At 40.5% G+C, this 27,867-nt stretch overlaps 1 protein-coding gene across 6 annotated transcripts; it reads right to left on the bottom strand.

Moving 5' to 3' along the window:
• Positions 1-217: 217 nt before the first annotated feature.
• Positions 218-27,583, bottom strand: ankef1a (ankyrin repeat and EF-hand domain containing 1a). Of its 6 annotated transcripts, XM_044170380.1 has the most exons (12): positions 27,223-27,583; positions 26,520-26,727; positions 25,857-26,018; positions 23,571-23,770; positions 23,252-23,401; positions 22,905-23,028; positions 20,798-21,620; positions 19,683-19,909; positions 19,066-19,214; positions 14,959-15,114; positions 14,038-14,204; positions 218-2,742 (listed from the first exon to the last, which is right to left on the bottom strand). In XM_044170380.1, the coding sequence occupies exons 2-11, from the start codon at positions 26,707-26,709 to the stop codon at positions 14,049-14,051; spliced, it is 2,337 nt and encodes a 778-aa protein (XP_044026315.1). In that variant the 5' UTR covers positions 26,710-26,727; positions 27,223-27,583; the 3' UTR covers positions 218-2,742; positions 14,038-14,048. The 6 variants fall into 6 exon arrangements, 5 of the variants coding, with proteins under 5 accessions (XP_044026315.1, XP_044026316.1, XP_044026314.1 ...); XM_044170381.1 differs by lacking the exon at positions 218-2,742 and having other exon boundaries at positions 12,163-14,204; positions 27,299-27,583; XM_044170379.1 differs by lacking the exon at positions 218-2,742 and having other exon boundaries at positions 12,163-14,204; positions 27,223-27,582.
• Positions 27,584-27,867: the final 284 nt, after the last annotated feature.

The raw sequence follows: 27,867 nt of genomic DNA, 5'->3' as shown, positions 1-27,867 counted from the left end.
CATGCAGTCTAATTCTCACAACTGGACGCTTTTCAATATAACCTGGTTTTGGACTATTTAACGTGAAAAGATATGCAATTTTATGTTATTTCTTGAGCCAGTAATTTTCTATGGCCAGTTATGTTTAGCAGCTCCTCTAAACTTTTAGCTGAGGTGATCACGCAGTCACATCAGGATACTGAGCTCGAAAACCTCATGTTTATCCTTAAAATTTAACCACATTTTTCATACTTGAACCACAACAGAATAACGCATCCACAGGCAGACACTGTTAACATTATTTTTTCCAGAGATTATTTAAAAAGGTAAAATTATATGTTTCACTCAAGCCAGCAGGGGGGGCTGCAGCCACCACAACTCCCTCCACGGACGACCAAGAGTAGAGCAAAACAGGTGAATAAGTGACAGCTTAAAATGTGATTGGAAAATGATTCGGAAAGATATCAAAACGGTAGTCTTTTTTCTTGTTCATTAATGATGAAGAGGTCCAAGCCGTCTGGTGCACAGGGGAGAAAGCGGAAGAAGGAAGATGATGAAAAGAGAGCAAAATACAGAGGTATGTATAATGACGCCATTATTATTATCAAGCAAAGCTACCTATTTAAGCTTAGCTAGCAGCTAGCTAATACCAGGTCCCTATCCCTGGCCATGTCTGCCTCGGCCCAGGTCGAGTGCATGATTGCTATGTTGAATAATCGAATATAGACTTCCTAGAAGCGATTCAACTTTAAGCAGTGGTCGTGGTGAGTCGTTGCTTCAGTCACGGACTACGAACGGATATTATAAATAAGCTAACATGGGGAGATGGCAGCCGAGCTGCTGCTGTTGATGAATCAGCTACCTGTTATTAACCTGTTATTATCTGTTTCCCTCTCTCTGACTTGATAATTTACAATCAGCAATGGACATAAAATAATTTTGTGTATAGGATAAAACCAGGGTTATAGTTTTAAATTAAAATATATTATGAGATATTATAAAAATGTGTTCTGCATAAATGAACAGCCAGGCACTTGAAAGGAGTATGTATTTGGAACTGAAAGACAATACTGCACAACCCAGCGACTGCTACTTGGGAAGGAAGTCAAAGTATAGACCCTTCATCTTTTACTTTGCCATCACTGCCTGCAGCAGGTGAGTTTAGTCAGGATGGTTTGTTGATTGTGAAATTGAGTTATTATTAACACAACTCACAGTTGCATACTTATTTGTATTAATTAATGTGGTTTATTTCTGAGCAACATACACATTGGGTATATGTACATGCATGTCTGTCTTTGCCTGCAGGTAAACAAATTATACCACCATCCCTATGTTCACCCACTACATTAGCTCCCGATGGAGAGACATCCACCTCTACATCATGTACAGGTAGAGCACAGCCTAAGGCAGCACATATTGACTCTGCTGATTGTCCAGTCCTGTCAGATAAGGTGAGAACAGAGTTTGTCAGCAGAGGTCCCCATTAGTTAAAAGAGGATTTAACTTTTCCTAAAAGAGAGGATGGAAGAAGTTGCCACCAACACATCTTTCACAGGAAACTAATAAATGGGGGGGGGGGAAGAAATGAAGAGAAGCTGGCTGATGTATTCATAGAAAAACAATGGCCTTTACTGCTTTTGCTGCAAGCTCTTCTCCCAGAAAAATTACAAACTGATCACGACAGGACTTGATGACTGACATCCAGAACAGATTTCGCTTAGGGCTCCAAAAATGCTAGGTCCGGCCCTGTATCTTAACAACTATTGGATGTATTGCCATAAAATTTGGTACAGACACTCATGTAACCCCTCAGGATAAACTGAAAAACTTTGATGATCCCTTCACTTTTCATCTAGCGCCATCATCAGGTCAAAATTATTATTTTCCAATACTCTAGTATATGATCAAATACCTGCAAAACAATATACCCAACAACTAGCCTGTGCTTCAGAAGCCCGCACAGCTCTTTTCTGGACCCAAAAATGTACCGTATATAGCTGCCTTCACTTCCTTTTCCTCCTTTGTACTTCTCCTTCTCAGCTCCTCCTCTCCTGTTCCTCCCTCTCAACCTCTTTCCTCGCTTTCACTCGCTCCTCACCATGCAATAACCCATTCCTCCTCAACCTGCTCTCCTCCTCTCTGTCTTTTCCCTCCTCTTCATGGTATTTTACCCCCAGGGTCCGTATCAACGCTCCTTTCCCCTATCTCCACTTCTCCTTTAATCTCACTCTCCTGCCTCATCCCTCTCCTCCTCTCCCCTTCTTGTCAACTCCCTTTCATCTTCCTCCCATCCCTCTGAATCTTCAGTGTGTCAGGCGTTTCCCAGTATGTGTGTGTAGGGTCAGTTAGGTCAGGGTCCTGGTTGGCCAATCACATTTTCTCTATTACTGGTACCATGTTCACATTTATCTCAGTGTGGTTCTTCACATGTTGTGTGTGTTGTGTACTTCCCTCTAAGAATCACATACATAGCTCTGTTCTTGTGTTAGTGTGCGTTTATGTGTGTGTATATTGGACTACTCACACTGTGATGTGTATGCAAATGTTTCACCTCAACAGATCGAAAGCTAGATTAACTCCCAGTGTCTTGCACCTGCCTGTTGCTATGGAAACTGGGTATCCTCTGTGCGTCACCTGTGCCCATGTTTGGTCTGGTTTCCTGCTCCTTTTTATCAGCTTCCCTCTCGCTCTCTCTCACTCTCTTGTCCTAATTTACTGTCTGTGTCTCTCTCCCTCTCTCTGAAGTCCAAACCACACACACTGAAACAGAAACACACACACACACAGATTAAATACACAAGTACACACACTGCAACCCTTAAGTCTTCTGTTAACCAAATTAATTAATAATAGTATTTGTGTAAGCTATACACTAAGCACAATTCAGGCTGTACACACACAAACACAACCAGAAACACATCATACACACCACACTAAAACAGACAAAATATGAAATATATTGAACACATGGATCATAGGGAAAACAACAACATAATGTTACTCTGTAATGTTCTTAAACAGAATTAGCTAAGCTTTGATTGCAGGAAATAATGTAGTGTCAACAGTACAAGTCCTCCAAATTAAACGACAAAATACCTCATTTGTCCATGCCCTCCAATACGACGTATGACGCGTGCTACACGCGAGTACCATACGCCACCTCAGGCAACACGACAAATATGGGAGGATAGGATTTTCTAATCCCGGTGGCTTTTTACGGGTGAGGAAACTCAAGCTGTTGTTGTAAAGTAACCTTCTACCATCTAGTGATAGTGACTCTTCTTTTTGTTTAACAGTTTGTTCCCAATTGACTGGTGAAATAAGTTATTGTTATTACATTTCAAATATATTATTTAAAATTGACCATATGGCCTTAGAGTGGTACCCCCCCCCCCCAAAAAAAACAATGGCGGTTATATCACACTTGATACCATGTTATCTTTTTAAAGAAGAATTTGAAAATGTAAATGAGAGTTGTCAGGGCATAAAACCAATGATTTGTTGATCTTTACAAATCAAGACTCAATAGTCTAACAATGGCATAGCTTCAGTGCTGAAAAAAAAATACTGTTTATATCGAAAATTGAATCTTAAAATTAAAAGTCAAATCGAATTGTGGATTTGGAGAATCATGACACCTCTAATAATAACGTCACCTGACTCCTCCTTTGCTCCCATCATAATTAATATGGCAGCTGGAGGGCTTACTCATTTGAACATAAACATGACGTTTTGGGGCACCTGAGAGGACTGATGCTGTTGTTTTTCTTGGGAGGTCTCCAACAGACACTTTTCTCATAATTTGCTCAACACAGTAAATGAACGGAGCAGAACAGAAAACTGTATTTAAATATTATTTGGGCCTTTATTTGATAGGAAGAGAGACAGGTGTGAGATGACATACAGCAAAAGGTTGCGGGTTGGATTTGAACCCAGGCTGCTGCAGTAAGGACTCAGCCTTGTACATAGGCTGCATGCTCTCCCAGGTGAGCTACCGGGTCAGTATCGGTGCAGATACCGATCCAGCAGATTGCATCAGTGCATCCCTTATGAAAGACTACTACCCGCTACATAAACACCTTAAACTATATAACCCTTTAAATTGCCTCTCAGACAAACTCAATATGAAGAAGTTTTGTGCAATTGTGCTAAGTTACTATTTGGCAGATGCTGATGCAGCTAATAAGGAAAAGTGTAGGTTTTGGCTAGCGTATGATGCCTACGCACAGCAAGACTTTGATACAACTTCACCGGAGGTTGCCAGATTTGTTTTGGACAGCGGAGAGTCCCGCCTAGAGGAAAGTGAGGATGAGGACAGAAAGAGACAGAGAGTCAGGCAAAGACAGATATGAGACTCCAGTGAGAATGACAGCAGAAAAGAGAGAGAGATGGGGTCTATCAATGTGAAGCAAGAGGGGGAGGACAAAAAGCCTCCACTGCAGTGAAGCAACCCCGACCAGGCTGACCCTCCTCCCCTTTCTCTTTTCCTTTCCCCTCCTCTCCTCATCGATTCAGTGGTGCAGCAGCAGCAGCAGCATAACAAATCTCTGGCACAAAAAAAAAATCCCCTCAGTTTCAGGCTCTGCAGTGGCTCCCCAGCTTTGGGAAAACACCCCCTTTCCCCCCCCCTTTCACTGCTGCATCCACTCCTCACGCCCCCACTCAAACCATAACCCACTGCCACCTCACCCTTTTCACCCCTCCTACATTTAGAAAATCAGTATCCCCTCCCTGATACCCCTTCTCCACTGCTTGATATTTCCCAACGCAGCGATGACAGGCCAATCTTTTGAAATACACCCCTTCACCACTTCTCCTTTTTATCTGTCCACTGTTTATCCTTCTATCACTCACACACACACACCCATATACACAATCACGCTTCTGAATTTAGCTAAATCTCACCTCAGCTTCTATTGTGTCTGACTTGAAAAACAACCATTCCTCTGTCATGACCTACCATAACCCTCATGCAGATCCTCTTTTTTAGTCACCTCACTCTCCTCCTTCTCCACTGTTGCTCACTTTAACTCCTTGTTATACTTCACAGGCTTTCAGGGAACAAACCTTCACTCGCTGCGACTCTCCACCCTGCAGCACACTTCTATCTTTACAGGCATACACGATAACATCAGGAGCATATGAATATTCAGGGATGTTTTGTGTTTTCTCTTGGCATCTTTTGCTTTTCCAGCTGTAGCAAACTGCCGCTATGGATGCAGTATCATTACCATGCAGTGAGAGAATACAGTGAGAATGATGAATGTAATGTGCAGAGCTTTAAGGGAAATAATGCTAATGAGAAACTTAATCACAAGTGACAAAAACTCTTCAGATTCCTCATTAGGCCCCATGATATTTTACAAGATAAATGCATCACAGAAGGAAAAGAATGAGTGTTTTTCTCTAAAATAATACATCCATAATCTGAAGATTTGACTTCATATCAAAATAAAATGGATGCTGATATCAAAGCAAAGAGATTTGAATATGATTACTGGAATTATTACTTATTCTGAAAGATATAAGTTGCTCACAGTAATGTGTTATTCGCTCTCCTTGTCACCCTCCCATTTTACATTCACCTGTATTATTTATATGCTTATCAGAAAGCCCTGCTGACAATTCCTTATATAACATTCATATTTTATGACTGTGTTTCCTGGTTTAAGTTTGATTAAAATGTCCTTCTTGCTCAGGAATCCAACTACTGCTGAGCGATTGGTCACTGAGGAGGCGTTAATCAACAGGGAGTGTGTGTGAGCAAGAGAAAGAGAGAGAGAGAGAGTGAGAGAGACTGAGCCCAATCCCATCTTTCCTTTCCCTTTTTTCCAAAGGACTGAAGGAGCCAGTTTGGGGAGGGTGCAGATGATACTGCAGTATAAAATAGAGCCAAATGCAAAGACATAACATCAGCTGTTAAACTTTTCTCTAAAAGTGGACAGTATGTAGGAAAAAAGGACACTTTTCAGTTTGCTAATATTGTGAATTCCATGTAACCAGATATAGTGTACTACTGTATTTCTGTACTTTACTGATGTGTGTCTGGCCACCTGATGAATGTAAGTCCAATATTCACTCTAATTTCAGCTCTGGTTTGGTCTCTACCAACTCCTGAGAAAATATCCTTCCCTTTAGCTGCTCTATGCTCCACTGCATTGACAAGCTTGTTGCTAACTTTGTCTATCTGCTATTTGGTGCTGCGCAGGCAGCACACAGTGAGTTTTTAGAGCTTTTACAGCTGAAGATGGAAACAACGCTGATGAGAGTGGTGAGAGTGAACTAAAGCAGTAAAGTTGCGGGCCGTAAAACAAAAACAAAGAGCTGTAGGATGCTAAAAAGCTTGGTAGATCTAGGGGGAACAGCAGAGTTGGGTGATAATTCCCTATGACTTCATCAATATCAGCAACACCATTCACATTACACATGGTAATTTTTTCCATTGTTAATATAAAAATATTGATTAGTGCAGCTTTAAACAAGACACAGAAAGTAAATACAACAAGGAAACACCCCTTGTGGTAGAATGAGAAGCAAAAAAGAGTGTCTTTCTAAAGTTCGATAGCATTTATACTCTTTCCTTCGGTATAATAAAATATTGTGATCTGTGAAGCAATTGTTAATATCTTGAAATTACATTTCATCTTTTCATATTTAATAGGCTAGTTTTCAAATTATGATATATCAGATTAGTTAGTTAGATCAGTTGAAGCAACTGAAGTTTAATTTAAATGTCCTCAATATTGCAAAAAACAAAATATGTTTGCTTGAAGTGTAAAATTTAACGTGTACTATAAATAGCAAATGATTCAGTCTCGTTGGTCAACAATTAGAAGAGTCCTTGGATGCTTTGAAATGTTGCCTGTCCACCACAGCCTCCCACAACCATTATAACATCTGTTATTGCCATGTATAAGGTAGGTACACATTGTGGTTGTATGGTCATTACTTCGAATAATAGAATTTCAAAATTTTTTCTTATCTTGAAATTAATGAAATGGCTAAAATGAGATGACACAGACACACTTTTGCACTTTACAGACAGTGAAACATCTGTGGGTGTGTTTCTTTGACAGTTACCTCTAGATTGTTTTAAGGTATTGATGCTGTACAAAGATATTGCAGACTAAAATCATTTCAAAATTCTACACTGAAAGCCAAAGTAAAATGAGGAAGGAACTACGGTTTAAACTACTGTGGTTTTAGGCTAATGGCACCCCTCTGGTTTTCATGATCATTGCCAGCAATACTAATGAGCTGTTTTCAGGGCAGAGGAAACTTCTGTTCCTACAATTTAAAGAAGGCAGGCAAAGAAAAGCCCAGTAATGCCAATGTATCCCTTACAGAAACAGCATAATAAATTACAACATCAAAGGGTCCAGTATCTGACCCTGGAATCTGTTTTAAAATCACTCTAAGCTCAACAATGTTGTGGGTTTGAATCCCATTCCATTACAGAACACTTCTTTACTAACTGTATAGAAGAAAAGATAGATAAACTGAAATGTATTTTCCGATCTTTTACAGTTAACGCCTTTTCAAATACCAGTTTTACGAAGGAAGTATAGTCAGTAAAATGCTGCAGCTGTAGTCTATCCTATGTGATATTTATTCGATCTGTTTTTGGTCTCTTTCCCAGGAATGGGTCTGTTTATCTGAGCCAAGACCCAGTCCTCTGTTTGCCACCCAGCGTTATTGGTCTCACTATGAAATTCAAATCAATATCCTTATAATAAAAGTCCCAGGCCTGCAGCAAATTGGAATCTATAGCTTGGAAAGCTAAAGAGATCTATGGCACTGCCAAGGCTGCACTAACGAATGATGAATCACTGCAACACACACACACACACCTGCACAGGTACCAAATATCCAGACAAACCCACAAAAAAAAAAAAAGCTTACACACATACAGAAACATAGAGTACACACACATGCGGTCCTGTTGTGTGACATATAGTCAGTCAGGCTTGTGTGAAGCATGACTCCCTCATCAATAATGGATGGTAAACCAGGATCTGTACAACGCCACCATTGTTTCACTAGACACAGCATTTCCATAGCCCTGTTACTGTGTTTACAGTTATTGTCTCTTTTGGGAAACAGAGACACCATGGGCACTGAATCCATCTTAGCATGAAATTACAGGAATTGGATTTTCTTTAAACCTGTAACTGTGAATATATTTTGTCATCTAACTTTTTAAGTTATGGACATGCTGTATTCAATATCATTAATTAAATTAAAAACAGAAAGGCTGACCACTTACCAAATTATAAAGGAATTTACATGATTTATGTTCCGTGTAATGTATGTACAGTATATGTACGTTATGTCTGTCCACATTAGAGGAAATGCTAGTTTTGATTAATCGATTGCCAGAAAATCGATTGGCAATTACACTCAGTGGCCACTTTATTAGGTATACCTGTAAAATGTATTTTGATAATTGAAACAAACAGTACAGCATCTGTGTGTATTTCAATGTATGTGTGTGCATGCGTATGTGATTATTGGATTATATGCATGTGTGAGCACATCTGTGTGCATGCATGCTTACTGTAAGTAATGCTATAATAGATCTTAATAATAATATACTATACATAATGTGGTAAACAGTGATAATACACTGTGTGTGTGTGTGTGTGTGTGTGTGTGTGTGTGTGTGTGTATGTCTGTGCATGTCTGTGCATGTGTGTAGGTGTCCCAGTGGGTTGTTTTGGGAGTGAAGGGGTTTGAGTGCTGAGTAAGCGGTGCAGGACCAGAGCTGGGAGACTGCAGTGCTGCTGGCAGCAACACACACTGATCTGAGCTCAGACTGATACTCAGCAGAGGGGGGAGGAGAGGAGAGGAGGAAAAGGCTATAAAAAATACTCTTGCACATTCACTATTAGCATGTATGTACACTCACATTTTGACACAACACACATGCACTCACTCACACAGACAAATATAACTCATATTGCAATGTTTTCCTCATATGAGGCACAGCAGAGCCTGAATAATGTAAACTTCCATACAAATGAACAAAATCGCAAGTACACACAGGCCTAAATAAACATACACATGCACAGGGGTACAATACAAACATACACATACTACTACACACATGCATACACAAACATAAACATATTGTATTCACATTAGGAAAACTAATATCTGTCTATGCTATAGAGCCTCATTAATCATCATGAATAAAATGAGCATTCCTATATGTAAAAACAGCCACATATATACATATATACTCTTTAAAAGCACACACACAAGCAGACATACTGCAAGACCATATAAGCCCGAGCCCACGCCCTGACAGACACACTGCGTCACGGCCAACAATCAGAGCCAGCAGCCTTGTTTACTCCCTCTAACCTGTGTGCCACTTATTGTGCTAGAAAAGCCCTCATCTTCTCCTCCCGCCCACTCCTCCGCTCCCCTCTCAACCCTCCGCCGTGCTCTATCCCCCTCCTCTGAGTCACCCTCCACTGCTCTTTCTTCATCCCCATGCCCCCACCCCCTCTCATCTCTTATCCTCATGTCCTTTCGCCTTCCCTTCCCTCATCTCTTTTGCCTCATTATAAATGGCTCTGCTGGGCTTTCAGGGATGTTTTTCACTCTCAATTCACTGTCTCCATGTCTCTTTCTGTATATCATTACATATGTGTATTCCTCTTTCTTTCTCCTCTCTCTGCTTTCATTCCTCTCTCCTCCTCTGCCTATCTCATCGCTCTCATCCATTGACTCTCTCTTCACATTATATGTATATTTAAACAATCCAGGCCCTGTATTACGAACCTCAAAGCCGTTACCCCCCGCCCGTATATTTGATTATATAACTGCGTCCCCATGGACCTTGAGGACACTGCAATCTAATTTTATCTGGTGATGGTGGTGGTGATGATGGGAGTGTGCATCAATGCGTCATTTAACACTGAAAATGATGTCTATTTTGTTTGATGATTCCTGATACGGATATCAACAACTAAAATATGACCCAAACACTGTTCGGCTCCAGTCAGTCACCCTGAAGCCATTCATGTAATCAGTTCATCAAGGCAAAGACAAAACATGGAGGATTAAGGTGAATTCTTAACAATCATATAATGATATCCTCTTTTCATTATTAATGTATGTGAAATGCCGATTCCTGTTTCAAAGCAGTCTGAGTAGCTAACATGAGAACAGTAAACACATGGCTGCCATTTTGATGTCTTTCTGTGCTAGAAACACAAGAGCTCCCTCCAAGTTTTCTGTTCTCTCAGCTTAATAAACAACCAAACCCCTGCATTGCTAAATTTGCCAAACAGCGCCATATGCTGGTTTCAACATGGAACTGCATCTAGCTGGAGTGCAGTTATTTTCTGCCAGCAGCTTGATGTTTTGCAGTTAGTTAGAGCAACATGAAGGACTACCACTAGCGAAATCAATTACAACATAGTCATAGTGACAACTTAATTGAGTGAATCTCTGTCTGCATAAACAGTAAAAGTTAATAATTTGATGGGTAAGTGTGTTTTTTTGAATGACTGCAGTACATTTGCAAGTGCATGCTTGGATCCATGTATGGATGTATGTACATACTAAAAAGAGTGTTCCAGGAAAGAAAGAAAGGATGCAAGAAAGGAAAGAAAGAAAGAAAAAAAAGAGAGGATAGAAGGAAGGAAGGAAAGAAAGAAAGAGAGGATGCAAAGGAGGAAGGATGAAAGAAAGAAAGAAAGTATGCAAGGAAGGAAGGAAAGGATGCAAAGAAGGAAGGAAAAAATAAAGAGAAGAATAAAAGAGGATGCAAGGAAAGAAAAAAAAACACAGGAAGAGCAGGTATTCGTTATATGAGCCACCAGCATCTGTCCTATCCTGTCCTCAGCAGCGTCCTCCTGCCACTTCTGACAGACTCTTCATGTCTCTCACTGCAGCTCCAGCCACTGCAGAGTCAGGGAAGGATTTTAACCATCTTCCTAACTGCAGTATGTACTTACAGTACTCTACTCCCAGTTTTAATTCAGTCACAGCCTGTAACACTAACACTGTTCTTCTTTGGATACTTAACACAATATCCATCTAACTGGGCCTATTAACTACTTGGATCACTTGACTAAGTTATGCTGAGCAAGTGTAATGTGAGTAATGTCCTACTTCAGTTGCCCTATCAGGATATTTAAAGGATAAGTTCACAAGTTTTCAAGTCTGTCTTAAAACAATGGTCAGGTGCCCATATAAACATTGTAACAGATTTTGATTGCTGTAATCATTCGTCCTGGCCATTAAGAGATCCGTTCCTGATGTGTTTCCAATGTAAGTAAGTAAAGCTTTATTTGTATAGCACTTTTTAAAACACACAGTTAAAAAGTGCTTCACACATACACACACGGAAAATATAAATGAATAGATAAATAAAAAAATATTACAATACAAAAACACAGCACAAAAACAAACTGAAACAAATCAAAAGACAGGGATGGAGATCTATAAAAAGGCTTGCCTATAGAGATGGGTTTTTAGAAGCCGCTTAAAGCAGTCCAAAGGTTCAGCAAATCTGATTTTTCAGAAGATGATTCCAGAGGGTTGGGGCTAAAACAGCGAAGGCATGATCACCTTTTATATTGAGGTTGGAGCGGGGGATGGATAAAAGGCAGAGATTTGAGGATCTGAGTGGTGGAATGAAGAACGAGGAGATCAGAAATGTAACGGGGCAAGGTCATGCAGAGCCTTATATGTAATCAACAAAATCTTGTAGTTTATTCTGAATTTTACAGGAAGCCAATGGAGGGATGCAAGAACAGGGGTAATGTTGGACCGACAGCTAGCTGTAGTCAGTAGCCTGGCAGCTGCGTTTTGGACCAACTATAAACAATTTAGAGCAGCTTGACTGAGGCACACGTAGAGGGAATTACAATAATCTAGATGGGAGAAAAATAAAGTGTGAATTAATAGTTCCAGATCCGTAGAAGACAAGATACATCTGATTTTAGCAATATTTCTTAGCTGAAGAAAACTTGGTAACATGATGGTTAAAAGTCATATACTGATCAAAGATGATTCCAAGATTCTTAGTGGTAGATTTGATATTAGAGTGAAATGGTCCAATAAACTGATCAACTGCAGTGGCAAAGTTATTGGGACCAATTAAAAGAACTTCTGTTTTGTCAGGGTTTAGGTGGAGGAAATTATGAGACATCCAATCTTTGGTGGCAGCTAAGCAATCATGGAGGAAGGACAGTTTATTCAGGTTATTGGGTTTGTCTGTGTATCATTGGCATAACAGTGATAACACATGTCATGAAAGCGGCTGAACAAATGACCCGGAGGAAGCATGTACAATGCAAGAGGATTGGTCCAAGGACCGACCCCTGAGGGACTCCACACAGCAGGGGAGCTGAGGAGGACACATGATTATTGATACAAACATTAAAATATCTATTAGTCAGATAAGAATGAAACCAGTTTAGAGCTGTACCAGAAATGCCAACCCAGTGCTGTAACCTATCAAGTAAAATGGCATGACCGATGGTATCAAAGGCAGCATTCACGTCCAGTAGTATGAGGATGGAATATTCACCTTTGTCTGTATGCAAAAGAAGGTAATTTGTCACCCTTAGTAATGTGGTTTCAGTACTATGATTATGACCCTCAACCAATTTCAGGAGTTGGTCTGTAACTATTTTTTCAAGGATTTTGGATATGAAGGGTAGTTTGGAACTCGGTCTATAGCTCTATAACTGGGCTGGGTTGAGAGAAGGTTTTTTAAGAAGTGGCTGGACACTGGCAACTTTAAAATAGTCAGGTACAGACCCTAATGTAAGAGAGTTGTTGATAATAGCGAGCAGGCTGGGACCTAAGACAGGAAGGACAGATCACAGGGACTGGAGGAGGGATGCATATGAGCCACAGTGTCTGCAGGGAGAAAGGGGCAAATTCACAGTAAAATACCCGTAGGATGGCTGAATAGTGCGGAGGGTAAAACAGTCAGGGCAAAATTGGACCTCAGTCCATCGATCTTGCCAACAAAATAAGACGTTTTCACAGTCCATAGAAGATTAGGCAGGAATGACAGGAAGAGAAGGATTTACAAGCTGGTTAATAGTACTAAACAGAAATCTTGGATTGTGTTTGTTGCTAGTAATCAAGTCAGAGAAGTAGGCAGCTTCAACAAAAGCTCCTTCATATGGAGGTGGTGAACCTCGAGTTTGGATTTTTTCCATCTATGTTCAGCTTTTCTATATTCCCTTCTTTGTTGTCTGATGTTATCATTGATCCAAGGGGTTGTATTGATAACTGGGACAGCCCTGGAGGTGAATGGAGCGATGGGGGACAAAATCTACAGTCCTTGTTCTGTGCAAAAATACATTCCAAAGTTGATCTGAAGCTAATACAAGACTTCAGCAGTCTGAGTTAGTCAAATGAAGTGTGTATCTACCAAATTTAAAGTCTTTTTAGTTCATAATTCCCTCTTAATGGCCAGTATGAACAGGAGGATGATTACAGACTTGAAAAACTGTGTCTAATCCTTTAACTTTCAGGGTCATGTAATTTTAGACAGCAAAATTATTCTGGGTTTGAACCAGATTGAAAGCAGAGTACGTACAGTAGCCACTAATTCTATATTTATGTACAAAATCTTTATATTCAGTACATGTTCCAGTGTATTCACAAATATATATCTGTTAGCTTTTTGCTTTGCCATGAGACACAAACGGTCCTTGCTGAGCATTGTGGATATAAAGTACTGAATGGCGTGTACCTAAGACATAGAAATTTAAAAAGTATTTGATTATTAATAAAAGCAGATTCTGCCCTTGGTAAGTTAGCATGATTAAATTATACAGATAGTATCCTACTGACAATTTCTGACTATATATTGAGATTGACAATGCAAGTTCCACACTAAATTAGATTAAAAAATGAGAGGTTTAGTAACTTGATGAACAACTATGTTGATTAAAGGTGGTAATGAAAATAGATTAATCCAAAATAAATCCAGTGTAATTAATTGTTACAGGTGGCCAGCCAGCTCAGGTAACAGACTATAATTCCAAAATGTCTGAGTGTCTCTCTCTGCCTAACCTCCTTTCGGTCTAGTCTGTTGTTTTTGCCAGCTCCAGTGTTTTCCTCTGGATGTTCTGGCTGAAAGGCATCATGAAGTCGTCAAAGTCCACCTCGAGGGATAAGAGCTCCTTCTGCCTCTCTATCTTTGACATAAGCTGGTTGGTGGTGGGCGGCTTCCCCCAAACCTGAGACAGACAGACAAGTCACAAAAAGATATAGACAGAAACTGCAAAAAAGAGAACTGTGTGCAATTACTCAGTAAGTTGGGTACGGTACTGAACTGATGTGCACTGATGGGAACACTGGAGAAGTGTGCTAGAGTTACCATAACTCCACTGCTTTTCTTCAGAATGAGAATCAGAAATACTTTATTGATCCCCGAGGGGAAACTCTTTTGTTACAGCTGCTCACTATCACGTCAGTGCACACAGGAATAGAAGTACGAAGAAACCCCTCCCCCAAAAAACATACACACATTTGCTCAAGTGTAAAATCAGAATCAGAATCAGAAATAGTTCAAAATGTACATGAATTTACCCTGCGTTCAAATGCGTTCTGGTTGTTAAATTACAATTTTGAAAGCACCCTGTTCAAGTGTTTCTGGATTGGAACATGTTTATCTTGGGAAATGTAACTTTTTGACAGCAATATTGATCTTTGGCAACAATAAGAAGCAGAAATAAAATCGCATTGGTGTGTAATAAATGTAAATAATAAGGCCTTTAAACATTTGGTTAAACCTGATTTTTTGCATACCCTATGCAGCAGCAAAATAGTTCAAAATAAAATGTATCAAAATACAAAATTTGTCAAAATGTATTTCACAGGCAGTTTATGTAATATTTTCAATGGCATGTTAGCCAGGAAGTAATAACTTGTGCTAAGTAAGCAGATGATACAATATTTGAGGCAACCTACAGTAAATGGTGATGAGCCTACCGTTTTTGGCACAAAGGTGATATCCACAGTGTTGGTTTTCCCTGTAGTGATCCTGGTATTTTGCAGGATGATGCTCTTTGAGTCTTTCTGAGGAGGAGTCTTTCCTGCTGTTGCAGTCGATGTCTCTGCTTGCTCTATACCTTCTGCAGCAATGCCCTGTAGGGGACACCAGGATTTTCAGATTTGCCTTATTTTATCCAAGTACTCTGTTGCTACAAGTCAAAGGTCTTCAAGTGTCAGATTCAGGTCAGTCAGAGAGAGAGGTTACTGAACAGGGCTTGAAGAGTTTAGCTGCTTCAAGACAGCAAGAGACATGAAGAATAATAAACAAATGGAGGTCACAATATTTACAGGTAAGATTTGTCAGTTTGATGATTAAAACTGTGAGCTTTCTGATTTTTCAATAAATCATGGCAGATGTACAGGATAGAGAGGGGGATGGGCGGTCCAAGCAGAAATTGCACCTGTTACACAGAGGAAATACACAGAACCTCTTCACAGCAATGTAAATTATTCAAGAACATGAAAAGCACCAACCAAAGTGTAATTGTGATTTCAAAATAAAATTGAGAGATAGCAGTTAAATGAAAAAATCTTGGGGGATAGTGATAAAGATAAACATTGATCTGCTGGGCAAAACATTAAGCTTTTTCAGACATATGACCATTAGACAAGTGGGCATAAGTGCTAATTGTCTGCTAACTGTATCCTCTCTCTAAAATAACTTACTACGAATGTAAAATGTAAAACCCTTTACACACGCACACACACACAGACACAAAAACGCAAGCTACAAAAAACTGCAGTCGTGGCAACAGTTATTACTTTCCTTGCCTGTAGATGGCGCACAGCCAGATGTTTACATCTGCATTTTTAACCCGCTGCTGCTGTGACTCTCTTGCCTGTAGGTGGTGCAGGTTGGACTGGCACTGAAGGTCCTGTGCCTCTGCAGTTGGATGATATTATCTGGGCCTGGTTTCCGGTGCTTTACATCAATTACACTGAAACTGTGTCCTTGTTTCAGCAATGCCCTTTTTAAAAAGAAGTTTTTAGTTTCAAACACTCAAATCTTGGAGCCACAGACTTCTACTTACAGTAAGGCGTATTGCACATGTTTATATTGATAAGGTCTCAACACTGAAGGTGTCTTTCTATTTCTGTGGAAGACCACTGAACTGATTTCTTAATCAAATATGATAGAGATCAGTCCAAGAAATGCAGGTTCAAATTTTTGAGTCAATACAACAATCTCTCTATCGCCACCTCTGGTCCATCTTCACAGTTCAACTCACATTTGGGCATATAAGCTTCCCTTCAATGTCTCAATCATTGTTGGTTTAAATTCTTTCGGTCAAGATGTCTTCACTGAATATTGCAGTGGTCAATATCAGCTGATTCATATGGCCACCATTTTGACCTTTAAACAGTGAAGAAAAGATTGGATAAACTTTAAAGGCTCTTTGGGGTGCCCTTATCATGGCTTTTCATTAGAATTCTGAAACCCCATAACATTTGGCTGACATGTAAATCAATTTAGCAGCAAAGACATTGTAAAGTTAAAAAATATCACTTAGGGTTAAAAGATACTGGTTCAGTCAAACCAAATAGTATAAAGATGCTAACGCATAGTCTAACTTTTATAGTAATGCACGGTGAAACGTTTATGACAACTGGTTAAAAACATAGGTATTATGGCCATATTTTCCCATTTACAGGATCCTATTCTTACCAACTTAGAACATTTAAAACTTGCATATGATCGTAGGTGTGATAAGTTTAGCATGTGACTTGTTATCCCTAGGGATGGGGATCATTAATCTTTATTGATATCGATACCATTTTCGAGACTGCTTAACGATCCGAGTCTTTATCAATACCACTATCGATACTTTTCTATTAATTTGGTGGAAAGATGAGACGACATTAAATTCTCAACAGAACTGGTATTGCTTTTATTGCTTAACTGTGAGTCTGTGACTGAACAGAATGAAATTTGCCTAGCCTTCAATAAACACTGGTGATGCAGGGTATTTATTTGAAAAGGAATACACAGGGCCCCTTCAACATAATGTGAGAATAGTAAAATAATACATGAGCAGCAATAAATGTCCAACAAATTTTTCCAACAATAAAGATGGGGTGACCTTGAGCTGACCACCATCTAAATGAATGAAGCTGGCAAATGTTAAACATATTTTGGCCGATCTTTAAACACAACTCATTACTAGGCCCTCTAGACGTTCTTCTATCAGACTTTTGTTTATGTTTCAATAACTATTTCGTTTTCATTCTAAAGTGTTGGTTAATGTCTGTACTGTCACTTTAAGAGATCACATATTTTTGAATTATTATCAATTGGATTAGTTGGGGGAAGTTGAGATGCGCGCACCATGCACACCTTGGGTGGAAGAGGAGGATTGTCCCGCAACGGCAGCCGGAGATGGCGGTGTTCCGACTCGAAGCCGGTCGAAGGTACTGCATTTTGTCCCCCCCCCCTTACAAGAAATTAACTGTAGGCATTTCGCTTCCTCCTTATCTTTGGCTTTACTGAAATGTAAATGTAGCCAAGCCTTTGATCGCTTTGCACGTTCAGCCATCCTAGCAAGCAACCAATTGACCAAATGAGAAATGAAGCGAACGAGGGCGTGAGGCAATTGGATTCTTCTTTGTTTAGTTTAACAGCGGTTGGCAGGCAATTCAATTGAATTCAAAAACTTGTATGTATGCACTTGTAACGATGTTTGTTTGTGCACCAGTGATTTGATTTAAATGACACGACTCTCGTCTCTCGAGACATAACGTTACGTTATAGGATCAGCTAGTCTCGATGGCAGTATTGATAAGCTCGGACTTTATTGATTTTTGGGTTTTGAGAAATTTGGAACCGGGTCCTTTTAGTACCGGGTCTTGAGCCCCATCCTTAGTTATCCCAGGATCACAGGTTGAAAGCCATAAATGAGTAGTGTACTTTAACAGTGGCTGACTTGCTCTTAAGTCACAGTGGATGGAAGTTTAATAGGCTTATCAGTTTCTTACAGTAGTGAGCGAATTTCTGAAATTCTGTCAAGAATTACCGTATTCATTTGTCATTTATTGCAAACCAGTTTGGCAGTAGCAGAAACAGGAAGTGGGCTATATTGCCCCTATGCGTTCCAATTTATGATAAAAAATGCTCAGTGTGTAGACAGCTCCATATTGTACACCTGTGTGCAATTTATTGTTTGATGGATTTTTTTCTTGCCCCCCAGAATTGCTGCTTGCAGCTATATCGCACCACCTGCTACTTTCAGAGTTCTAATGACAAAATTGATACATTTTGTCTGATTTTAGGAAATGCTAATTGAAGCGCCAGCATGTTAGCTAGCTGTAACATAATACATCTGGTCTAATTTGCTTACAAGTTGCTGCCTAACAGTAATCAGATCTCTTCACAAACTTAGGTTTCTCATGCTGAAAGAAGAAGCTGGAGTCGCAGATGAAAACCAGGGTGGGAGATTACCTCTGGTCAAATGTTGGTAAAGTTTTACTTTAACATCATTTAAGGTGCGTTCAGACAGATAACGGCTGCCAAGGAGAGGGATGGCCACTGCCGCTGGTGAACGCGCACAGCTATTTGTTGCTACATTCAGAGTTCATGAGGGTTTCACTTTTTCAATTTGCCGCCGCAGCTCGCCATGTGACCATGGCAACCACATAAACTACAGTGAGGGAAACGATACCGCAGTTGATTTTACTGGTAGCCTAACTGAGTTCAATGAATGATACACCTCTTCACCAGCAGAGAGCAGACAGAATGGAGACAAACATCAGCTTCAAAGTCTGATTAGCAGCAGCCTGTGGTGTACTGACTGGTAGGATCGGTGGTGGCCAGGAACCACGGGGGCAGCTGCAGCAGCAACCGCTCGCTATCTGAAAGAACCTAGATCTTACATCTTACATCTGCAGGAAATGAGAAGTGATTGCCATGATTTTTTCTGAATAAGCCTGAATGGGTTTTGTGGACAGTGAAAAGCGAACAAAGAACAGAGTGGAATTTTCATTTCCCACATACACAAACAAAGAAAACAGGAAAAGTTTGAAAAGATTTTAATGGAGTTACTTGGGTACCTTAGCTTTAGCAGGTTTAGGCTTTTGAGCTTTGCCCCCCTTTCCCTTTGCTGTCTCCTTCGGTTTAGGCAAAGAATCCATCTTGTCTTTGACCAAGTCAATTATCCTGGAGTCTGCAAAAGCTCTGGCAATGTCGAGGCAGTTTTGTTCTGAAGGAAAATAAAATATGGTCAATCAAACCAAAGAAGTCACATGTTAGAGAGACAGCTTGCTACAATAACTCAAGTGTATTTGTTGGTAAATTAGTTTCAAAGGACAGTTCAATAAACAAATATTTAAAAAAAATGGCTACATGGCTCTGGAAGGGAGGAACCAAGACACGAAGAGATGTTTTGGCTTCACTTTTGGGGAGCTGTCATGTCGTCCATCCTTATATACAGTCTATGGGCGAGCCCCAACAAACATACATGTTTTTAAGGGAATCCTTCAATTAAATATTGTTAGTGACATGCAATGGTCAAAATTAGGTATTTCAACTGAAATTATAATAAAATAATATTGCCTACTTCAGCTTTAATCTGTTACTAGTATACATTAAAACCTATTCCATCTTGAATTTATTTCAACATCAGTATTTCTTTAATTAATTTTTATATATTTCAGATGTACAGTCAAACCTTTCTTGTTCTCTGCATTTACACTGGCACCCGCCTTGATGAGGAAGTCCACACAGGAGGGTCGAGAGCTCTCGATGGCCCTCATAAGGGGCGTGCCTCCACTGAGGGCCCGGGCATCTATGGTGGCCCCGGCCTCCACCAGAAGTTCAATAAGTTCCACTTGTCCAGCGTGAGCCGCATGGTGGAGTGGCGTCCAGAAGAACTGGTCACGCACATTAACATCCGCCCTATCGGGAACAGGTATCATCATGAAATCTCTGACCAGGGCATTGGCCTTGTTACACACTGGCGATAAATCTGATCTGTGTACTTCTTCCAGTCAAGTTAAAAGTCTCAAGGTATGATTACCGCACTTGCTGATACCACCAGTAACCATGGGTGTCACCAAATCAATTTAGAATCTTATGGATTATAGCTTTAAACCAGCAGTATCTGATTTTTTAGGCCATTTAGGGGCAGCAGAAACCAGTTGTGACCATAACATTGACATATGAACAAACCTTTTAAGTTGATGGTGAACTTCTTTCATTATTTACACATCCAGCAGTTACAAAGCAACATTATCATTCATTTGGAGTCGTGTTTTTGGCCACAGTCCAATATTCACTCTCTTTTAGCTCTGTTTTTGGTCTCTACCAACTCCTGAGGGAAATATCTTGCTCTTTAGCTGCTAAATGCTCGACTATGTTCACTCGCTAGTCTCTAACTGTCTGCCGGCTGTTTGGTGCTGAGCAGGTAGTGTAGAGTGACAACAGCTGCCTGCTGAGACCAAAAACGATGATATGAGACTGGTTAGAGTGAACCAAAACAGTAAAGTTGCAGTCCAGACAGCTAAACAATTAGCTGAAAGTCATTATAAAGCACAGTAAGGGGGTGCTGCAGTTTCAGGTGATATTCTTTGTAGGTTCATCACTACGAGCCCCCCTTTCACATAGTTTTCACATTGTCATTTCATACATTGTTATTAAAATATTGATTATTCATCTATTTCACTTAATTGTGATAAATAATCTTCACAAATGTAACTAAAAAACATTTCTGTATTGCTAAAAGTGGTGAAATCTTTGTTTACAGAGTATAATACCAAAAAGAAAAGAAAACATGATCTTTCTCACCCCCGACTGAGGAGGTACTGAGCCACCTCGTAGTTGCCACTGGAGCAGGCCACCATCAGCGGGGTCTTGTAAAACGGATCTTTTACATCCACAGGAACCCCTTGACTGAGAGCAAGCTCCAGAGACTCCAGGTCTCCACTTTTCACACAGTAATTGATATTGACGTAGACCTTATCTGGCTTTTCTATGTACCATCCTGAGTCATTCATTATGGGATGTTCTGGCGGGTGATCACGGTCAAATCGACGGATGTCTGAGCAGTTGTAGTATGTCTCAATCATGAAGTGGGGTGGGCCTCCATCTGGTCGCCGGGGCATAAGCTCCGGCGGGAGGGTGCAAATGGGCATAGGGAGGACAAATTTACCCCTCTTCTTGCCTCCTTTTCCTCCCTTTTCTCCCTTTTTCTTTTTAGGCATATAAGAGGAGAGGAGGAATGGTTTCTTGATGTACTTGACACCTCTGATGAAATCATTAATGTTGACACACCCCTCTCTTCCCTTGTCATGGGCTGAGATGACTGTATGCAGCTGGTCTACTTCGACTGGAGCTTTTAGTTCTTCTAACACTGAAATAAACATCTCAGTCGTAACTGTGTCTGATTTGTTCCCAAAGGCTTGCCGTAATTCAGTCTCGTACTCATGAGACCAGTCATGGAGGGTCAGGACCCAAAGATCTGACATGAGGCCGACGCCGCTAGATTTGTTGCCTTTTCCTTGTTGCCTCTCTGCTTTCTTCAGCTCCTTGGCTGCTGCTTTGTGACCAGCGTCTTTGGCAATCTGACGTGGGAGCAAACCTTCCTGGTTTTTCAGTTTGGGGTTACAACCTGAACATAGAGCACAGTTTTAGGGAAAATATAAAACACATGGTAGAATCACCTAATTTAATTTGGGACTGTGTTTGCAGCTGGATATTCTACCTTTTTCTTTTTTTGTGTGTCAAATATTTGACCATGAAGAAAATTAATTAAAGTTAACTTCTTCTTAATAAGCTTACAACTACAAAAAGAGACCAACAGAGAGCCTGTCTTGACTCTGTGACAGCAAATCCAGCATTAGGAGTAGTTACTAGGGCTGTGCGATATGACCAAAATCTCATATCCCAATATAGGTCATTTTATATCCAGATAAGGAGACATATCACGATATAACTAAGGCTGACCCGAATGCATACCTGCCAACACTCCTGTTTTTCCCGGGTTTCTCACATATTTCAAGGCTGTCTCCCGGCACCCTCCCGTTTTGTTGTTTCTCTCGGGAAACTCGTCACCGACGTCACCCAAGTTGCCAAACACAATCCACACACTACATACAATTTCAACCCATCTGTCACCACAACCTGGCAACCCACAACCCGATCCAAAGGGTGCGCGCACGGCTGTTCTTTGACAGGACATCGTCACGGCATGACTGCGTTCCACCTACCAACCTGTTCAACCGTTGTGTTCTGTTGGGAGATGCAGTGAGATGACTATGTAATATGTAATTTGTTAAGCTATGAATAGAGAAAAAGTCTGCTAGCCGCTAGGCTAATTTATACAGTTTAAAATGCCATAGGCTTACAGTAACAATGGTGACTAGGAAAAGTTTTGTCAATGAACCTTGACAGGCTACTCGACTTGAGTTAAGTGTTTTTGGCTTGGCATTGTGTACCTTGGGTCTGTTGTGGGGACCGGCCTGTGGCAAGTACGGTTTTGTGGTCCGTGGCAGACTTTTCATACCCAAACCACATCCATGCAACAGAAGTAGCCCCTCTTTTAGGTAGGAGCTCCTCGTTTTGTCTTGGCTGGTAAGAGTCCTTCTCCTGTTTGGAATTAACCCATTCTGTGTCACGTTCATTAGACTCCCCCGTGTTTGTTTGAGTTCATGCAAATTTCCTGCCTGCATTCGTGCCGTACGGATGACGAAAATATTTGCCGTAAAGAGTGTGATTTGCGTCACAATGAAATAAACAACAGAGAATATGAAAAGATTTTTCTATCGTCACATGATATTTATCGTCATATCGCACGGGCCTAGTAGTTACCACAGAGCTATCTTTGCCTTATCTTTGAAAACCAAAAAAGCTGAAATTGCAAGATGCCTATTATTGTTAGACTCTCTAAAAGCACCTCTCTGTGCCAGAAACTTGCAGCAATTAGCATCGCCGGTGGCAGCAGCATAGTGTAGGGGTGTGCAGTCCTCTAGGTTGATAACGCCCATGTCTGCTGAGTATGCTGACAGCACCTGAATCACCTGGAAGACACAAAACACCACAAAGCAACACATTACAGAATCCTAAATCTAAAATCCCATTGTAGCTAATGTAGGGAGACAATCACAATGCTATGATCAAATGAGTGGTTCAGACCTTAAATTCTGCTAACAGCTCTTCCACTTTTATTTTCACTACAGCTTCATATTATTTAGTCATCTTTTTAAAAGTAAAAAAGTGACACTTGGTGAGCAGATACTACACCTCAAAAAAGCCCCCCATGGCGGCATAGTGTATTGCTGCGAGGCGTTTTTGGTCCAGGGCATTGGGGTTTCCCCCTCTCTTGAGAATGGTTTTAACGAGCTGCAGGGAGCCTGCCTTGGCTGCCTCCATCAACGCTGTGACACCAGTTTTCTGAGGAGAGAGATGAGAGGAGTCAGTCTTGAAGAGCATCTCGGCTGCAGATATTTCAGCATCACTATGTCGTGTGCTCAAAGGATAAGCTGTCAGTTCCAACATACTCCATGCCACTGCCTCAGTTCCCATAATGCCTCACTGTTAGTCCCCCCATCCAATTTTTAACCTGATTTGTTGCATTGGGGTCTGCCCCTGCATCCAGCATGATGAGACACATGGGGGTGCACTCCTGGGCTTTTTCACACATCAACTGGAAGACATGAGTCCCCTGCGCAGACACATTGTTGACGTCTGCGTGGCACTTCAGTACCACCTGCAGGCAGCGGAAGTGGCGCTTGGTGGGGTAGATACAGTAGAACAGCACACCTAAAGCGAGAGGAGGAAAGGGGTGCAAAAGTTAAGCAAAAGCCAGGGCAGACACCCCAAGTTCACGGCAAGTTCACGTGTTGATATACGCTTTTTCAACTCTTACTTATCCAGATAAGTTTCACTGGCAGCAATGCTTTCTTTTCCTTTCTCTTTCTTTTTACACACATTCGCACCTGGAAGCTGTCCAGTACAACCGCAGTCTGATCTGTCAGCCAAAGAGCAGCTACACTGGAGCAGTTGGGGGCTGAAGGCTTTGCTCAGTGGTACTTCAGTCATGGTAATGAGGGAGGGGCAAGTGCTGCTCTTTCCCCACCAAGCCTGCGTTTATAACACTGAGGATAATACAAGAAAATGTGTGACTATTGACACTCAGCCTACTGGAAATAAGGCTTGGCTGTGAGTGTTGAGACTGGGCCGAACCAGTCCTTGGGGGGAGCAGGAGGATCATGTTACTCAGCATGTTTCACAGGAGAGGATCACCATTAGTGCTTGATCTGTAATTAGATGTACCCACGCGGCCTGACACACATACACACAATCGTGCACACACATACACATACAAGATACATTATACAAAAGCATGCACACTCAAGCTCTCTTCCTCCTTCTCTCTCGCATTCACTCACTCTCAAAAGAGTGCCATTTGCAGTAACTGATGCTCCGGACACACTAATTGGGGTCATTAACACACTTGGTTTAAAAAGGTTCTGAAGAAGAACTTGGGGCTCACTGATTGGAGTTGTCCGGGATACCGCCTCCTCATCAATATCTAAACAGTAGCACCATGCATTTTCATGAGTTGTAAAACAAGGCAAGGCATTCAGAACGAACCTGCTGGTCTAACTTGAGATGGAAAACACCTCTATATGAGAAATCGACACTTCAAGCTCAAATGAGAATACATTAGTGGAAGGGAAGCTGTTCCATTACCTCTCATGATTAAAGCCATATAAATGATTAACATTATACCGTAGGTACATTCTTGCACATTATATAAGAGTTTAACTTATTAAAAATGTTTGTAAAATATAAATGGGGAAAAAGACCAGTTGTCCACTGTTAATCAGACCTTCCAATCAGTTTGAGAGTTATAGCAGTTTCCAATCTTGTGTTTTGATATTTAAAGGTAGGGCGATGCTCTCTTTTACATCTGGATCATGGATTATGCCTTTAAGGTGAATTAACAGAAACAGACATAGAGATGGCCAGGGATTATGTCTTTATGTACAGCATTCAGGTTTATCCAATTATACAAATAGCTGCAACTAATGATGATCTATATCATAAATGAATCTATAAATTATCTTTTAAATAATTAATGAATCATTTAGTCAAACAAATGTAAAAAATAATGGCAAGTGCCACAAGCAGTCAAAAGTAATCTCTTCAAATTGCTTATATTATCTGACAATCCAAAACTCAAAAGTATCAATTTTAAAGGTGATTTGAAATATTTAAGAATCTACAAGCAGACAATGTTTATATTTTTACCCAATAAAGGACTTAAATGAGTATTTGATTATCAACATTGCCATCAATTAATTTTCTGCCAATTATTGAATATACCTATCATTTTATATCTATAATTATTAGCATTTGTCTACCTCTTTACTAAACCCACTGCATGCCATAAAATTAGATCTGAACACCTTCATCCAACTTCTCTTCTCTTCTACTTCTGCTGTCTTTCACTATGCACCTTCTAAATAGAATGATATGCAAACGGTTACGGCTGTCTTGTTCCCCTGGATGTTTTTAAAGCATTTCTTTTTGAAATTTTCCTGTAACTGTTTCTATATAATCTCATTTTGATATTTTAGCCAATAAACTCTTTAATTCACATAACTGTCCCTTTTAGTTTTTCCCTGCTTTCTGTTCAGTTGTTAAAATATGTGACTGACCTGTGGTAGTTTGTCATTTCTGTGCAGATTTTTTGTTGTTCAGGTCTCTTTTGCAATTTAAAGATTTCAATCCCAGTAAAACGTCAAACTACTATTAAATATATGTACTATTCTGTTCTCCCTAAGTGTTTCATTTTTCCAGAACCCACCATCTGCACATGGCAATGCCTGCTACTGCTCACCTTTGCCCTCAGTGTCTTGGAGCCTCAGGTTAGCATGGCTCTGGGCCAGCAGTGCCACTATGGCATCATTGCCGAGCTCAGCAGCTAACATGACTGCAGTGTGGCCCTTCTTGTCCTGGACGTCAGGGTGTGCTCCCTGGGAGAGAAGGAAGATGACCAGGTCTGTAAAGAGTCAGGTAGAGCAGAGAAACAGCCAGGAGAATGAAATGACTTTAAAATAATACTTTTTGGTTTGCAGTACATTCTATGAACTGCTTGATATCTCTTTTTAAGGTTTTAAATTTAAAAGTCTTGAGCACAAACAGTTTGGACAGTAGTCCTGTGTACATGGACTCTTATAATTCCCGGACATTGCTAAGACTACTGTACAGTAATAAGGCCTTGCATTAATAAATTCAAGAACATCCAAGAAACAACTCTTGTAAAATAGGGATTTTGGAAGTTGTAAACACTTAAATCAAATTACATTACAGTAAACTGGATATTAACAATATTCATGTCATGTAAACATCGTGATTGTCTAAAGGCACTACCTTCAAATGTTGGCCACTACCAAATGTCTTAATTTCAAAAGGATCAAATTGCTACAGCAGGCCAGTGGAGCATCTTGTGCTATTAAACAGAGGGTATATATTCTGACGGAGTAAAGAAGAGGCCCATCACCATGATTGTTGGCTGAAACTGCCACATGAAGTGCCCCTGTGCCGTCTTGTGGCTCAGTGAGATTGATGAGGTTTTCCACCCCAAGGTTCACCATCTTCTCTATCTGCACCTTATCCCCTTCACGGACGCACTGCAGCAGGCGGTAGATCTGAAGGACCTGCAGGCGGCTCTCTGCTACTCTGCCACTCATTATGGGGTCAGACAGGGGCTGGTGGAAAATAGAAAAGGGGAGATATAAGTTCCTGACAAATATGCAGGTATATATGCTAATGACCAAGGGTTGAAGCATTTTTATTCAGGTAGGTTTTTACTTAGCTAAGTACTGTATAGTTGAAATCACTCAATAATGTCAAATCATCACAGAGCACAAATGTTGTTAGTTATGTCACTTAACAACAGTCTGTTGAGCCATTATAGTGAGCAGTCAGTGCAGCACTGAGCACCGTATTTTTGAATTTTCACGTGTTTTTCCTAAAACAATCAACAAACTTTAAGTAAGCTAACTTAGCTTCACTAACTAGCTAACTAATATTAGCTACTGGCCCCCTTGACCCGTTTTGACCCTTTACTGAATGTTACACTTAAAAAAAGACATTACCCCGAATGAGCATCAAAAGCGCTGTAAATAAAACATTTAGCAGTGTAAACAATAAATTAAAAGATATGCTGATAAACCATCAGACATCATTAATGTTACACCCACCTGCACACTGAGGTTAACGGGATAGATAACGTTAGCTAGCCACCCTGTGTTTCCTTGTTTGGCACGCGCTTCTTACCGGGCTGGAAAACTTTGAGTCCTTGCACTTTGTTGTTCACATACCCAGCACGTCTTGACAGCGAGGACAGTCACACTTATGGCGAGTTTCTCCACAAGGTCCTTACTTTATTTTAAAGCACAACCTCTCACTTTGTGTAGACCGGAGGAAGAAAACAAACTCAGCTCCATGGCAACGGAACGCGTGAAAATGCCGGGAAGGACGTTTTGTCCTTTGGTAGTGTCTGATGCTGCTTTCAAGTACTGGTGATGAGTTCGGTAATACGACTGCAGCGTGGAAAGATGTACATTACTGTAAAGCGTATCTTTTTGAAAATCATACTAAACAAACGTCACACAACAAAAACACACTAAACAAAATTAAACTGAATAAAAATATAACAAGGGGCTAACTTTACTTAACACCAGCCACACTTTGTTCCATAAGCGTCACATTTCAGCAACATTCTTGTGTTGTATAATCCAATCCACCATTGCCTGTATCAATCCACAATCTGAAATTTCTGACAGCACTGGATTCATTATTCTTCATTCTTTATTTAGACTGCTGTTAGCTTTCACAAAGTCATT

Source organism: Siniperca chuatsi, linkage group LG16, assembly GCF_020085105.1.
Source record: "Siniperca chuatsi isolate FFG_IHB_CAS linkage group LG16, ASM2008510v1, whole genome shotgun sequence".
Classification (NCBI taxonomy): domain Eukaryota; kingdom Metazoa; phylum Chordata; class Actinopteri; order Centrarchiformes; family Sinipercidae; genus Siniperca; species Siniperca chuatsi.
This window is presented reverse-complemented; position numbering and strand designations above follow the sequence as displayed.